This window comes from Atractosteus spatula, chromosome 2, assembly GCF_055471065.1.
Source record: "Atractosteus spatula isolate fAtrSpa1 chromosome 2, fAtrSpa1.hap1, whole genome shotgun sequence".
Classification (NCBI taxonomy): Eukaryota; Metazoa; Chordata; class Actinopteri; order Semionotiformes; family Lepisosteidae; genus Atractosteus; species Atractosteus spatula.
The window spans coordinates 6,931,539-6,946,503 of NC_142707.1; the positions used below are offsets into that span (position 1 = coordinate 6,931,539).

General features: G+C 39.0%; 1 protein-coding gene across 1 annotated transcript; it reads left to right on the plus strand.

The window, feature by feature from the left end:
• Nucleotides 1-1,651: 1,651 nt before the first annotated feature.
• plpp5 (phospholipid phosphatase 5) lies at nucleotides 1,652-12,906 on the plus strand. The gene is made up of 8 exons (XM_088907060.1): nucleotides 1,652-1,774; nucleotides 3,034-3,162; nucleotides 3,969-4,077; nucleotides 4,180-4,270; nucleotides 4,909-4,972; nucleotides 5,710-5,834; nucleotides 7,217-7,387; nucleotides 8,682-12,906. The coding sequence occupies exons 2-8, from the start codon at nucleotides 3,092-3,094 to the stop codon at nucleotides 8,849-8,851; spliced, it is 801 nt and encodes a 266-aa protein (XP_088763186.1). The 5' UTR covers nucleotides 1,652-1,774; nucleotides 3,034-3,091; the 3' UTR covers nucleotides 8,852-12,906.
• The last annotated feature ends 2,059 nt before the right edge of the window (nucleotides 12,907-14,965 follow it).

A 14,965-nucleotide genomic window follows, 5' to 3' on the forward strand; every position in this document is an offset into this window, starting at 1 on the left:
CGATTGTACTCAAGAAAATAAGAGATGTAGTGCAGAAGTCGTTTACACAACTCTTTCAACAGGACCGAAGAATTACTAATGTAGTGTCCATAAAAGGGTTTTGAAAAGTATAGACCAATAAGTCTGACTTCTACTACATATAAGGTAAAGGAAACTATTATAAGGTCTAAACTAGGGGATCACCTAACTAGAGGGACATCATACCCTAGTGAGTCGGCATGGATTTAGAAAAGGTAGGTCTTGCCTAACCAACTTAAGAGGTTTTCAAACACATAGCACTGGTATTGTATACAGAATGGGTATATGATATGGTGCAGTATATTATGATTTTTAGAAGGCTTTTGATAACGTTCTCAAATTTTCAGAAATAAAAATTCTCAAATTGCAGGCAGTAGGCATTCAGGAAAATTTGAGTGTGTGCTAAGAACTGGTTGTTATAGAAGGCAATGTGTACAAATAAGGGGTGAATCCTGAAACTGGGGTGATGTAATTAGTGGAGCAGGGATCTCTAGTAGGTCCACTGCTCTTATATACAGTATTTTTTTCATTACTTGCACTGTGAACAAGCACCTTGTCTGATTCACTGATTTTATGGAGAAAGCACAATGCTCAGACAATTAAAAAGAGCCGTCACATATACATTGTAAAGTATATAAGGCCATACAAACTGATACAAACAGTCCTTTTGTATTTTGTGTGACAGAAACTATACATATTATAGTTCACTTAACAAAAGAATGCAGATTTTTTTTTGTCAGTTTTGCATGCTAAATTCTACCTCTGTAGCCTGGAGAACTTGGTATTTCAGATTGAAGTAGCCAGCTCAATGCTAAGAAGCTTTACTATACTAATAGATTTTTTTTTTTAAATAACATAGTAAGTTATGGTTGGCATAATGGTTAGCATTGCTGCCTCAAAGATCTGATGCTTTCTGTGTGGAGTATGTTCTCTCTGTGTTGGTGTGGGTTATCTCCCCCAGTTCAAAGACTTACTACTCTTGATCTTAGCCAAAAGGCTGAGAAGTTCACAGACGTACAGTACGTGTTGGCTTAATTGGCTTCTAAGAGAACTGGCCCTAGAGTAATGTGTGTTTCTGTCCGTCTGCCCTGTGACGGACTGGCGTCAGGATGTACCCTGCCTTGCGCCTGTCGTTTGTTGGGATAGGCTCCAGCTCTTCCGTGACCATGAATTGAAAGAAGAATTTGTTAGAAAACGGATGAATGTTAAAATTTAAAATCTTGTAAGTTAGGTAGACGTGGGCTAAGAAAGTGTGAGAATCGCGCCTGTTATAAATTCTGGATAATGCCAGGATTTCTCCACAAAATTCTGTAAAATATGTAAAGAAAATTCTTTTTAGAATTCTGAAATGCTGGAAACTGGAAATGAGAAGAAATATTACCTCATTGGTAAGGAGGAGCATGTTAAGTGATAAAAGATATGACCTGTGCTGGAGACAAAAAAAACAACATGTAGCAAACTATTTTTATTAAATGTCTTTTTTACTGCTTGGCTTAATGAATATACCCGAATGAATATCACACCGTGATAATGTTATCTCTTCAGTGTCCTATAGATGTCGCCGTGCTAAATGATGCACTTTTTTGTCTTCCTGTAAGATCTATTCCGAATACCTCGGGTTTTGTTGAACTGCAGACAGACGTTTCCCATTCAGAGCTTTGCAGCTGAGCAGATGCCACGTCTTGCGCCAGTCATAGGTCAGCGCTTCTTCCGACGGCCGACCGAAACGATTATAGAGGCGAAAACAAAACAGAAGGTATGTGCAAAATATTAATAAAAACGCTGTTTAATCAGAGTCGACTTGTACAAAGCTAAAGACAAGGAGGTTGTGGTCGGGAGCCCGGAAATTACGTTATTTGAGAAATGTTGGTGCATTATGTCTGCTGTTCCAGGACAAGACAGAAAGGGATGTTTCTCGTCTTGTGTTGGTTCTGAGTAACAAACGGTCTTCTATCGGTCTGTCCACATCGTGTTAGGGTGTAGCAGTCGTGCCGTGTTTTAAAAGATTAACTGATAACATCTACAGTACCAGTGAAACGCTGCAGTCGTCATGTAGTCGAAATCGTGAAACAACAACTCAATTATTGCGGATGTCCCTCCCGGCCGCTGAAGGCGAAGTACTGTAGGGATGGAAAGCTACAATAGGGCGCACTGTATGTCCATCCTGCTTTCCAAACCACAGGTGTGCTGTGCGCCTCGGCTTTCTCAATTAGGTGTTTACATTTCTTTGATGAAACTGAATCGATAGGCCCCAGTGGATGAACATTAACAAACTCCACATTAAAGATATCTGTGTAGTTGTTACATTATTTTTCTTCACCAGAATGTTAAATGCTCTATCCTAAAACGTTTGTTTAAAATGGTCTATTTTTTATCCAAATGGATGTTGTATACAGTACTACTGTACATACACCCTGTAGTAATTAGTTCTTGGTCAACTACGTGATAGTTACAGTATGTTAGGTGCACTTCTGTGTAAGGAAAGGAGAAGAGATTTTGTTGGTGGCTGACAATTTGCGGCATGGTGTGTGCTTTTATTAGAGTTGGACACATCCACTTTATTCTCACCATAAGGACAAGCGTAGTTGGAATTTTGTGTGTGACTCTGGAAAACTCTGAATCTGTATCCTTGCCTGCATTTAATGAAGTTCAATGACTTGCTTTCTGCATGTGCTTTTCTGATGGTCTGCACTCGGCTGAAGACCATACTGAAGGCTGTTGGTGATCAGTGCTGGCAGTCACACTAAACTTGCAGTGATTTACACTCATCCTAGGCAGACACCTAGTTCAAAGACTGAACCAGAACAAATGTATGACTTGGTGAAAGTGGGCCATGGAAAGGTGTTGAGTGGACAATGTCTTTTGTGCAGATTTTGGAATTGTGAAAATGTGCACGGATGTCTTTAAACCCTTAGTATTAGGGTATGTTTTTTTTCATCACATTTTATGGGTTGTGAGAGCATTTAGTTACACTTAGTGTAGTTATTTTGTCTTTGTCTTTTTCTCTGTATACAGGATACAAATGGATTTGCTTAAATAGATTTTTTGGATGACCCAAAAACCCACTTAAAAGATGAGGAAACAATTTGCACATGGCTTCATCTCTGAAGCTGCCATTCGACTGCTTCTCCTTATAGTTTTTCTGTAAGTACTGATCTTCCTGTATTGCATATTCAAACCTAATGTGTGTGTCTTAAACTTGAGGGAATAGGGTTAGAAATATCTAACGCAATGCCTATGCGGATTTAGAGCAGTGTCTAGCAGGGGGAAGGTGTGTATCTCTGTGTGCATGTGTTGAAAGCAACTAACTGAAATGATAAAGCCCTGTCTTTTGAATGATCTCTTTCTTTTAATGGGCTGGCCGTGGGCAGCAGTGTGGAGTAGTGGTTAGGGTTCTGGACTTGTATCAGGAAGGTTGTGTCTTCAGTTCCTGGGTGGGTTATTTTAACCAAATTGCTACATTAAATGGACTGGCTGTATGCAAATTTGGTGCAGTGTCTGTAATGTATGCAAATGGGTGCACATTTTTAATTTTGCTAATATTCTTACATGAATGTTGGTTGGCAATTGATTACCTGCCATAGTGATTATACATAGCCTGTTCAATCAAAAATACTGCTTGTTGAAACTGAAAGAATAGTGTGCCAAGGAGAGCTTGTTTGTTAAGACTAATTAGAGAAATAGGTTGGAAATACACAACAGTCAAAGTGGTGCACAGGTACACCAAGAAGTTTTGATTCTGATAGATTAGGAGTGAACGGGTTATGTAAATTTGGATTGTAAAGGCATGTAATTGTAAACCAGAAATGAACTTTGGCCTTCGGTTATGCAAATAGCATTACCGAAGGCCACAGTTCATTTATGGTTTACATTCTCAAGCTGAAGTTCACAGTGTGTCCTCAGTTACACGAGTCATTGACTGCCTTGCTGACTGCATTGTTTGTCTTCAGCATTACAGAGCAACTACCTCCATTCAATAGGGAAATTCAGCCTGAAGAGCTCTGGCTGTATAAGTACCATCATGTGGAGATGGACCATGTTCCCACCTTTCTCATGTTTGTAAGTAGCGCATTCGAAACCCTATGGGTGTGATTACCTTTCAGTGGTTGTCCCCTAGTGTTAATGCATGTTTCCCTTTTTATACCTTCTTCTGTCTTGCAGACCATTGCCTGTATCACCCCACTGATAGTCATATTATTATTCAGCTGTTCTAAGAAGACCGAAAAGGGAGACATCAGGGAAGCGTCTTTAGGTATCAGTTCTTCTACGTCTCACACTTAGTGCACTTCTACATTACAGCTGTACGTGAGAAGAGACTCCCAAGGGTTGCAATTATTAAAAAACAATGCCTTGTGTGCATGAGGTAAGCCCTGCCATAGCAAATCAGTCACAATTCAGTAGTTTGTTTTACTGCCGAAGCATGGTAATGTGACCACTGAGCCCCAGAACCAATGTCTGTGTGAGTCTCTGGAAATCTGAATCTGTGCTTCCAGAGGTGAAGGAGTTGGGGGATAAACTCCAGGGTCATCCCATGGTACCTGAGAAAGTGTAAATAGATTGTATGCCGTGTTAAGATGATGCGTCGTCAGTAGCTTTTTCTGATTCAGCACTATGCATTGAGTCTACAAGAGTACTGAAATGAGATTTGACCTAAGCCTATTTGTCATTAATACTTTGCCACTGGCTGCACTGCCTCTTGAGAGTACAGACATAATTCCTGCAGGTTGATCTCTGCCCTGTGAAGTTTATGAGCTTGGTAAGACCTGCTCATTTGGAATCAGAGCGGAGCTGGTAGCTGGCTCAGATACCAGATCTGACAAACTCGAGCAGCATTGAACTTGTGTGATGTTGGAGGTAATTGCAGCTGTTCCTCTTTTCCTTTCTTTATAGCTGTGACCCTGGCTCTAGTGCTGAACGGAGTGTGCACCAACACAGTGAAATTAATTGTGGGAAGGTGAGTGCTTGTGCTGAGGTTTACTCTCTGTGCCCAAACTCTAGATTCTACAGGACAGCTTCCTGTGCAGAAGACACTAGTCTAGATTGTTTGTCTGTTTTCATGTATGTTAATAGGGCAGTAATAATGATGGACGACTGTACTTGCTTAAATGTATAAAAGTCACCCCCTTTCCTTTATATTTCCCTCTGAATATAATAATAATAAACTTTATTTTATATAGCAAGTAAGAGAAAGAAAAACAGTAAGAAAAAAGCACACAATAAGAGACAACAGAATTGCACAATTATAATAAGTAGTTTAAGTAGGTAGCTGTGTCAGCATGCATAGGCTGCAAAGGAACAACTAAAAGTTTATTCACTGCTGAAAAGAGAAGAAAAGGGATTGGTGTGTGACTTGGGTGTGTGAAAAAGAAGAAGGCTCCGCAGCCGAAACGTTGTCTCTTTTCTTCTTTTTCAGCATGGAATAAACCTTTAGTTGTCCAATTATAATAAGCGTTTGGTATATAGTAGGAACGCAAAGGAGCAGACACTAACATCTGTAATATTCATTGTTGGAAAGGAGAGTGATTAAATAGAAGTGGGGAGGATACTGGACATTGTGAAGGAGTGATTATTAAAGTCCAGATGAGTTAGATTGACCCCCTCGCATGTGTGCATATATGCCAGCATTCTGGAATGTCTATTCTCATGTTTTTGATGAGAAACCTTTTTTTTTTATTCTTGCTTGCTCTTCAGACCGCGGCCGGACTTTTTCTACCGCTGCTTCCCAGACGGACAGATGAACCCAGAGATGCGCTGCAGTGGGGATGCTGAAACTGTGATGGAGGGCAGAAAAAGCTTCCCCAGTGGCCACTCTTCCTGTAAAGTCCCTCTCCCGTCACAGCGAGTAGTGTTGCAGACAGTGCGTCGTAGGGCCTTGCAGAGGAGTTAACTTGGACAAGCAATGGCAGTGCACACACCTGTAGTGTTTTTAATAGCAGGCGGCAGGATTATATTTACTAATAGGTATGCAAAAATGTAATGCCGTAGCACACCGTCTTGACATACTCTGAGAAAAGTATAATTAGTATTGGAATAATTTAATTACAACATCTGAACAGCGGATTGATATTGCAAATAAGATGTAGATCTGAAAAGATACAATCTTCTTTTAAATTAGCCAGGAGGGTTAACAAATACTGGTGAACCTGGATAAAATGTATGTCCCCATTAAGACCAGATTCAGAAAGTGAAGTCATATTTCTGTCTAGACTACTTTTTATTTTCCTTTAATTAACAATATGGATTTGACAAAGTAAATATATTTCTGTATTTAACTCCCCATCTTTGCTGGGACATTGTAGTTCTAAAATGTGCGATTTGAAACTAAAAGAAAAAATGAAATATATATATATTTAACTTGTAAACCATTTCATCAATAAATAAAAAGTTGTAAAAAATAATTAGGAATTGAAGACACAATATCAGATATTATGCTAGATCAAAAAGCAATAACTCAGTATTTTACTTAATAAGTAAACAAATATTTCTTTACTGACGTGTAGAAGTCTGCCAAAATCATGCAGACTTTCATGGACCTTGAAAACGGTTGTCTTTTTACGTTTTGATTGTGTTTGTTAATCTCATTGTGTCATCTCTGCAATCCCAGACCAAATAAATATTAAACCAGTTTGTCTTTTTGCCCACTGCTCCAATTCCATGCTCAAAAGTTAAAAAACAAAACAAAAACAGTGTAGAATTCTGTAGTGTAAAAGTGTAAAATATTCCCTGTCAGTGACTGCCCAGTTCTCTTCTTGTTTCCTCTGCCTCAATAGGAGGAAGCTTTCTACAGGAAGTGCTTTAAATGGGGAAGCATGATGTCCTCTGAGCCTGAATTGGCCAGAGGCGCATGTACTGTATATGTTTCTGCGCTTTCCCACCCTTCTTTACTCAGAAGACAGAGGAAGATTCCACAGTCTAAATGTTGTGTACGTTTTTCTCTTCCATTGTACTTTTCAGTGTGGACTTAACCTCTGCTCGTTCCTTTGCCAACCAAACTCTGGCACCCTCTTCTAACCTGTAAATAAAATACACATTTGTCCATGGCAGGTGTGGTGGACATGTTCAGCACAGTGCATTTTGAGTGTTAAGTTTAATGTTTTAAATGCATGGGACAGGACATTCTGTATAACCTGTGTCTGAATTGTTCATCTCACTGTGTTACTGTCAAGTCCTCTTACCCATGCTTTCTCTTGCTTTCTAGTTGCTTTTTCTGGCCTGGGTTTCACTGCCTTCTATCTGGCAGGAAAGCTGCACTGTTTCAGCCCAGCAGGCCAGGGGAAAGCCTGGAGGCTGTGTGGCTTCCTGATGCCCCTGTTATTTGCAGTCATGATCGCCCTCTCCAGAACCTGTGACTATAAGCACCACTGGCAAGGTGAGCTTCTTCATTTGCAGCAGGCTGGTCCCAACCATGTCTGCAAGTACACTTGACAGACTGAAAGCATCATTGTTAGTCTTATCATTACTAGTAAACATTCTCTTAGACGTTCAAGTAGGTAGCTGCTTCAGGAAGGACATGTAAGCTTGTATATTGGTATGCACAGTTTGCCATCAGATGAAAACAGAGATGAGAGCTTTTAATTAATTGTTACAAATTTGCATATTATAAGTATTAATGTTCTCATCAATTAAAAGCAGTCTCATTTAACACGCTCTTCTAGGTAACTCTGTGCCAGTCTGACTTCTAGCACTCAAAAGTGATCATTTCAAGCTTAAATGTACCTTTCGTAAGTAGCAAAAGGTCTGCAGCACTCAATTTGTTGCAGTATGAAGGAATCGTAGTGGTCAAGGTGAAGATGAGATTGATAGTTCTGATCTATCTCACAAACCAATCACAATTTATTTTTGTTCTGTTTGAATTCAATATATACAAAGTATTAGGTTTCTGGCTTACCTTTTAGCATATCTTCAAAAAGTATTATAATACAACATTCTGTTGCTTTTAAAGCTTTATTTTTAGCAAAAAAGCAAAACAAATAGGAATGGTACTTCATCTTACTGTGAAATTTAGCAGTGGTCCTGTAGAGCAGAACAGATCTGGGTGGCCTGGAGTATCAATCGTGTCTCTGGATCCATCATGTGTTCACTGCATTTGCCATTGGATTAAGCAAGGTACAGTACTTTACCCCAGCTGTTCCAGTCAACAAAACAGTAGATACCACCTTCAAACAATGATGCTCTCAGAGAGCACTGCAATCGGTTTACAGGGGTTTCCAACCCCGTTCTTGGAGAACCTAGTCTTATATGTCACCATTTTCTAAAGAATGGCAACACCTGTTTAGTTATTGATGACAAGCAATCAGTTCAGTGAAAACAGCTCTGGTCCTTGAAGGTTGAAGAGGGTTGATTGTGGTCGCAAATGATCTCTTAAGTACTTGCTTAATCTTCATAACTGGTCACAATGAGATTGCCAGTTTGGAACAATGTTATGGTGGCCTCCAAAAGTTGCTGGATAGAGGATCTCCAGGACCCGGGTGGGATAGCCCAGGTATAAAACTACATAAACTTGGATAAAAAGTAGTGTACTTTCATTTTAATTATTTATTGCTGCATGAAGGTGGTTCATTTACATTATCTCCACTGTTTGAGTCTGCACCTCTTCATACAACTTAAGACTCTGTAAGAAGCATTCATAACCCTATAATGAATTAAAACCCTTTTTTCCCCAGATGTGCTGGTTGGGTCTTTGATAGGCTTGACGTTCTCCTACATGTGCTACAGACAACATTATCCTGCACTGTCAGACATTGAAAGCCACAGGCCCCTGCGGAACAGAGACACTGTATCAGCTGTGCAGGAGAAGAAGCAGACAAGCTCGAGCTTCATTCTGCCTTTATAGGGATCTGAACTGTCCTAAGAGATGCATTTTAAAAACATCCCAAGACCCCTCCATTTCCTTCACACCACATTCTCTTTATACCTCACTGGATTCTAGTTGTGTAAGGCGGCTGTGTTCTCTAAATGCACACATCCAAGGTGATAGATTTGAAATTCCAGACACTGTGGGCAACAGCTGGAACAGTAATCTGGCATTTCGTTACAGTACCTTGGTGATTTATTCCTAGATCCTTTATCAACCTGTATTGGCTGTTGAGTATTTTGTCTTCTATAGACCTGAGTAAATATGCATGAATTACAGTCATGGATTACTCTACAAGTGTTTTTGATTATTCTGATAATGCCGGCAAATGTGACAACATAAAAAACTGGAGGCATTTCATGTTCTTCTGTACTGTAAAAATACAGTAAGAAAATATCTTTACTCTTTGCATTTTAACAGAGAATGTAGACAATGTCCTCTAAAATGTCTCTCAGATGATGCTGGTAATCATAAAAGCAGGGAGCCTTGACCACAAACTCTGCCTGCAGTTCCTCCAACTTCCTTGTAGCTTTGATATTGTGAGCATCCATACTTGATTTTTAGACTTTTAAAAGTGACATCTTATTAGATCATTTAGAAATCTTATTGGACCATTTATTCTGCTGCTTAAATTGTAGGTTTTAGGTAAATGTAACAGACTTAACTATTGTACACCATGACTACAATACCATGAGTGGTGCCGTGTCTATGATTAGTTATGAACATCAGGAGAGCACAGGAGTGGAATAGGTATAAATGTATTTTTTTGTGCCCAACATGATGGCTAATGTAATGTAAGGCCTTGAATCGCATATCTTACTTTCTGCATAGTGAAAAAAGTTTAGCAAAGACAAAGTGTTCCCATGCTTTATACACACCCTGTAGCTGAAAAGTAGTCAACAGTGTATACAGTATCTTCTAGCATGTTAATGTTTGTTTATTATCACCAGACAAACCTGACAAACCTGCTTTCATTGTGGTCTTTACAAAGTGTGTGCATAAATGTTGTACATATCGTCTTTGTCTTTAGCTTGTATTTCCAGCTGAGCTTTTTATTTTGTAGAATTTGCCCCTTTATTGAACTAATAACGTGATAAATATTAATGGTTTGTCTTAAGGTCTGGGGAATAGTGACATATACTTAAGATACCTCACTATCCAATCTCTTTTACTACAGCTCACAAGAAAAGACTTTTTTATATCTATGCAGTAAATGTTTTGGTATTTTGTATAAATGTATTTTTTAGTGACTACAGGACTCTTTAAGTGGTATTTAGGTTTTGATATTTTCTGGATAATACAGGGTAGCTTACAGTGAAGAGAGACCCGTATTCTGAAGGGAGTGAACTGTAGCTGTCAGGGACTAAGCTTATCAGTGTCAGGTTCAAGACTCAGCGTGTTTAGAAGGCTGAAGCTTTCTAGGAGGTCTTTCAGTGTTGAGGAATGTTGCTGCATGAATTCTGACTTGTTAATTGGTCTCCTATATTTTACATAAAAACAAAACTTGCGTTCTTGTAGGATTACACAGTCCATCACATGCTTTGAAGCCAAAGAGACCATGAATATCTGTCAAATTGTGCTGTTTTGTCTTGCACTGCATTTTTGTAAAAATGAGGGCAAGATAAAGTATATAAACAAAAAGCACCAGTATAATTTTTATGCTTGTCAGGAGTCTGCTTTCCTGCAGCAACCTTCAGAACTGAAACTACCTATTTTTCTGGATGAAAACAGCTTATAAGAAAAATAACTTCACTTGTTTTCTTAGGTTAATGCTGACTTTCTGTGCAATGCTCATGACATTAGTAGAGTCCTTCTGTCCTATTCATACCTCTTATCTCCTCTTTCTCTAAGCCGAATGTGCTTGTCCATCGTAAAATTGGGAGATTGCAATCCATAGCATCATATATTGGTTTCCTTTGTAAACATTGCTGAGTGATCTTAGAGTATTCCCCCAGTAAATATGCTTAGAAGTGTTCTGCTGTTTGACCAGATCTTCCAGATTTTAGCAAGTTCCGGGGTCTGGTCTATGTATGTGGCTATTGTAATTCAGTGAGTAAGAGATGATGGATTAGAAGTTGTGCAATACTGAGTGATTCCCTTTGCTAATGCACAGCACTGTGTGTGGGTGCAAGCTGTTGAGATTGTGAGATAGCTAAGGACGTGGTTTTAAAGAAATTTGGTTGCTTCCACCGCCAGCTGACAGGCAGACAAGCAGAGATTGTAATCATAGTGGTGGTACAATGAAGTTCCTCATTTAGACATTCCATCTCAACATTCCTTCATCAATCGTGTTTTTCATTATTGTTGACCCCTGACCTCTTTTGTGTATAGTGGCCGCTTCTCCACTTTGTGGTCAACAAGAATCTGACTCTTCCTCACACAACAAACCACAGCCTGACCTTAGGGACAGTCTAAAAGGGACATTAAGTGACCTGAGATGCCCAAACACTTATGGCAGATTTTTTAAGTTAACTGATGTCTTGGGAAATCTTAAATCTTTATTTGTGTACTGTACGTTATATGTATCCACTATGAAAGTACATAAACGCATGACACATTTATATACCTCATTTGTTTCAATGTCCCGTGCCTAACAAAAAAATGAAAAGGCCTGGAAACCCATACTCATGCAGTGCAAATCGTTTGGTTCAGTTAATTACTAAGACCTCACTGGGATTACAGCAAAAACCTTGGAGACTATCAGGAAATGGATGACATCACTCTTTCAGACCATTTCACTTTGTTTTATGTCTCTATATTAATCAAAACACAGAGATCATTGCTAGATCTGTTGCCAGCACTGGAAAATGACTCACAAAATGATCTAAATTAATCATCTAAATAAAGATTCACACCATATATCCTTATATGCAAGGACTCCAGTTAATAGGACTCATTCTACCGCACTATTCAAACATTGGAACATGTTGTTGTCTGTTAATTATGTAGCATAATTCTGTTTTGTTGGTGTATATATTGGTTGTCTTAAGGTGGAAAGTAATTCCAGAAATTATTTAATTTAAAAAAAATGCTGCCTTCAATGTCCTTTATACAATTGTTTGTCAGTTCTGATGTTTACTGTGATGCATTTATATTAAATCAAATGATTGGTTTTCCTGCTTGATTGTCTTGTTTCGCCATCTAGACAATGAACTGAGTAATTAACATTACCGAGGCAGACACTCTTACTGAACTGACCTGCTTGGTGGTGAATTAAAGTGCTGAAATGCGATGTGATGCACTTGTCTTCCCTCAAAATAGTCCAATATGTCTATTTTCCCTCTAGCAGTGATATACTTGTTCAGAGAGCTGCCTTGTCCTCTTGTGTTCACAGCAACCTGACCAGTTAATGACTTTATTTGACTTTATTGAATCAATTGTTCACTTAATTGGCATCTATTTGATTGTTCTCATTGAGGGTTTGTAAGTTGCCAATAAAAGCTGGAGGACTGCAGATCTTCAGGACCAGGAGTGAATGTCTGCTCTGTAGCAGAGATTTCCAGCTCCACCCCCAAGGGTTTAGGGGACAACGGGTTTTCTATGTTTCCTTACGTGACATTTCACTAGGGAGAACTGGTAAATGGAATCAGTGTTCAACTGGGCCAATATATCTCATCTCCTCAACCTTCGTCTGTTGGAATTGGGAAGCCTGCTCTATAAGATAAAGCAGCTAGATTAAGCTGGATAATGAATAGTTGGAATGGAATTCAGTATGTACTGTCTTTTTTATATATTGGGGCACAGACCATTGCCCACTGTTAAAAAAATATTCCATCCAGATTAAAGTGTACTGTTTGCTGAACATGAGTTTCATATGAGCCAGTTATAGGTTTATTCCACGCTGAAAAGAGAAGAAAGAAAATGCAACGTTTCGGCTGTGGAGCCTTCTTCGGGTGTGAGTTTCATATGTCCATGTATTAATTCCAAAGTGACTTTTTACCTTGTGTTGTGAATTTGCTTGTAAAACCTTTTTGTTTTGAGTCTGGGTTCTGGGATTTCAATTTGTTTTTTATGTAAATAAAAGTGAACTGTGCTTAATTCTTTGAAAGAGTGTCCTCCTTTGAAGCTCATACTTTGCTTCACACTTTTATTTTGTATTATTAGTGTGGTGTCAAATCCCTGGAACATTGATCCTGTGTTGTACAGTACTGACTGTGATTATGGGAGTGTGTGGATGTTTTAGAGATTGTGGCTAAAGATGTTATTTCACATCAGTTGTGCGGTTCTCGGCCCAGAGGGCCTGTCTTCATTCCATCAATGCCATTTTCACAGTTCATCAGTTTTGATATTTTTTGTGATGCTGTTTTATATTAAGTCAAATGATAGGTTTTTCCTTGGTTTGATTGTCCTGTTTCACCATCTAGGCAATGAAGTGAATGTTTAAGCTCCTAATTATTCAGTTCATTGTCTAGATCTCTGGTGTTTGAACTGAATAATTTAGCTCTTAATGACCTAAATTAGCTGGTTATTGGATAACGGGTTCAAGTTTTGAGACAAGTTCTCACGTTCTTCAGGTAATACTACTGTAAACAGACTTGGCAAACCTGCAGACACGCTGGCTTTCCAGACAGAAGCTGGACCTCCATGAAATGAGCCAAGAACAGTAGGGCATATAATATTTGTTCATCCATACAACAGGGATGGGCAGTCCTGTTCCTTAAAGTCCAGTGTTTCTCCGGGTTTTCATTCCAGCTCGGCTCTCATTGCCTTAATACGACCTGTTTTAACAGCTTCTCCAAGCCTTTCAGGGGCGGGTGCCTGAAATAGACTGGGAAAACCTGCAGATGTTTCACCCTCCTGGGATTAGGATTGCCAACATTTGATGTAGAGTAAAGCCTTTTTTGTTGTTTGTAATGCTAGTGTGGGACATATTTGAGTTAACATGTTCAGTGTTTTGTGTGTGGTAATTTGTTTGGTGTGAGTGAAGTTTTATTTAATCTGTGTCCCAGGAAAAAGGGTGGTGTGGACGGTTGAGGAGAGAATGCAAGCTCGCGCTGTCTGCTATTCTTTTTTTTCTTTTTGGTTGGTCGGTTAGTTTTGTTTTTTTATCAGTAAAGTTTGATAATCGGCCAGTGAAAGCTCTGTTTTCCTTCACATGAATGCCTAAAACCCTAAACCGAACCCAGGATTTTACACTAGTGAAGATATAACAGCTGTTTCTTTCTCTCTACATTTTAAATATTTTCCATTGCTGTAATTTTGTATCTACAGCAGAGAGTGTCTCAGTCAATTTGAGTCTTGTGGTTACACAATCCCTTGCATTTCTATAGTGTTGTCGATAAAAGATTCCAAAGGATCACAAAGCCCTTTTCATACAGACAGGACTCATTTTATCCACAACGTAAGCACATGGCCTACCTAGTGATATGTGGTAGCATGAGTGTACAAGCAGCATCACTGCATAGCAGATGATGTAAAGTGGAAAAGTTGCTTTACCTGTTTAAATTAATGGGGAATTTTACGGGAGCCAGATTGTGCATGTCCAGAATTTAGCCAGGACACTGGGATTGACAACTGTATTCATGGAAATGTTATGGGACCTTTAATGTCAAGGTAATCTTGGTTTAACTGCTCTGACAGAGGACAGCACCTCATACAACACAGTAACCCACTGTCACCATACTGGAGCATTCAAATTCTGCTCTAGAGAGAATAGCACTTCTTTATCAACACCGTTTACAGCTGAAACCTGGTTTTCTTAAGAAGTCTTCCATTCCAGTAAAGGCCAGGCCATGTATCCTCCCTGGACATTCAGCAGAAATTCATACTTACTAGGCAGGAAGCAAAGGACAACGACTTTTTTTGTACATGGAATAAATTAGAAAATCAAAGTACAAAACAGGAAAATCGACCTCAGCAGAAGGGGATTACTGTCCTATATCCAAAAAGTAACATAGTCTCATAAATGCTTTAAAAATATAATTAACATTTTCTTGATAAAAGGGTATTTCAATTCAAAACGATTTTATGGAATAAGATGTATTTTCAGGTCCTAACGTGTTTATCTGATTTCGCACTCAGCTTTGCTTTTTAGGGTGGAACATGTTGAATCTTTATCTAGCATAATTTAAAATAGGGCCTGCATGTATTGTT

What these genes read in the sequence shown, in the direction of transcription:
- plpp5 (XM_088907060.1), top strand. Translation starts at nt 3,092, where the DNA reads ATGAGGAAACAATTTGCACATGGCTTCATCTCTGAAGCTGCCATTCGA. An exon ending in CTTCTCCTTATAGTTTTTCT is followed by an intron (nt 3,163 to 3,968) that starts GTAAGTACTGAT and finishes GTTTGTCTTCAG; the next exon opens with CATTACAGAGCAACTACCTC. An exon ending in CATCAGGGAAGCGTCTTTAG is followed by an intron (nt 4,271 to 4,908) that starts GTATCAGTTCTT and finishes CTTTCTTTATAG; the next exon opens with CTGTGACCCTGGCTCTAGTG.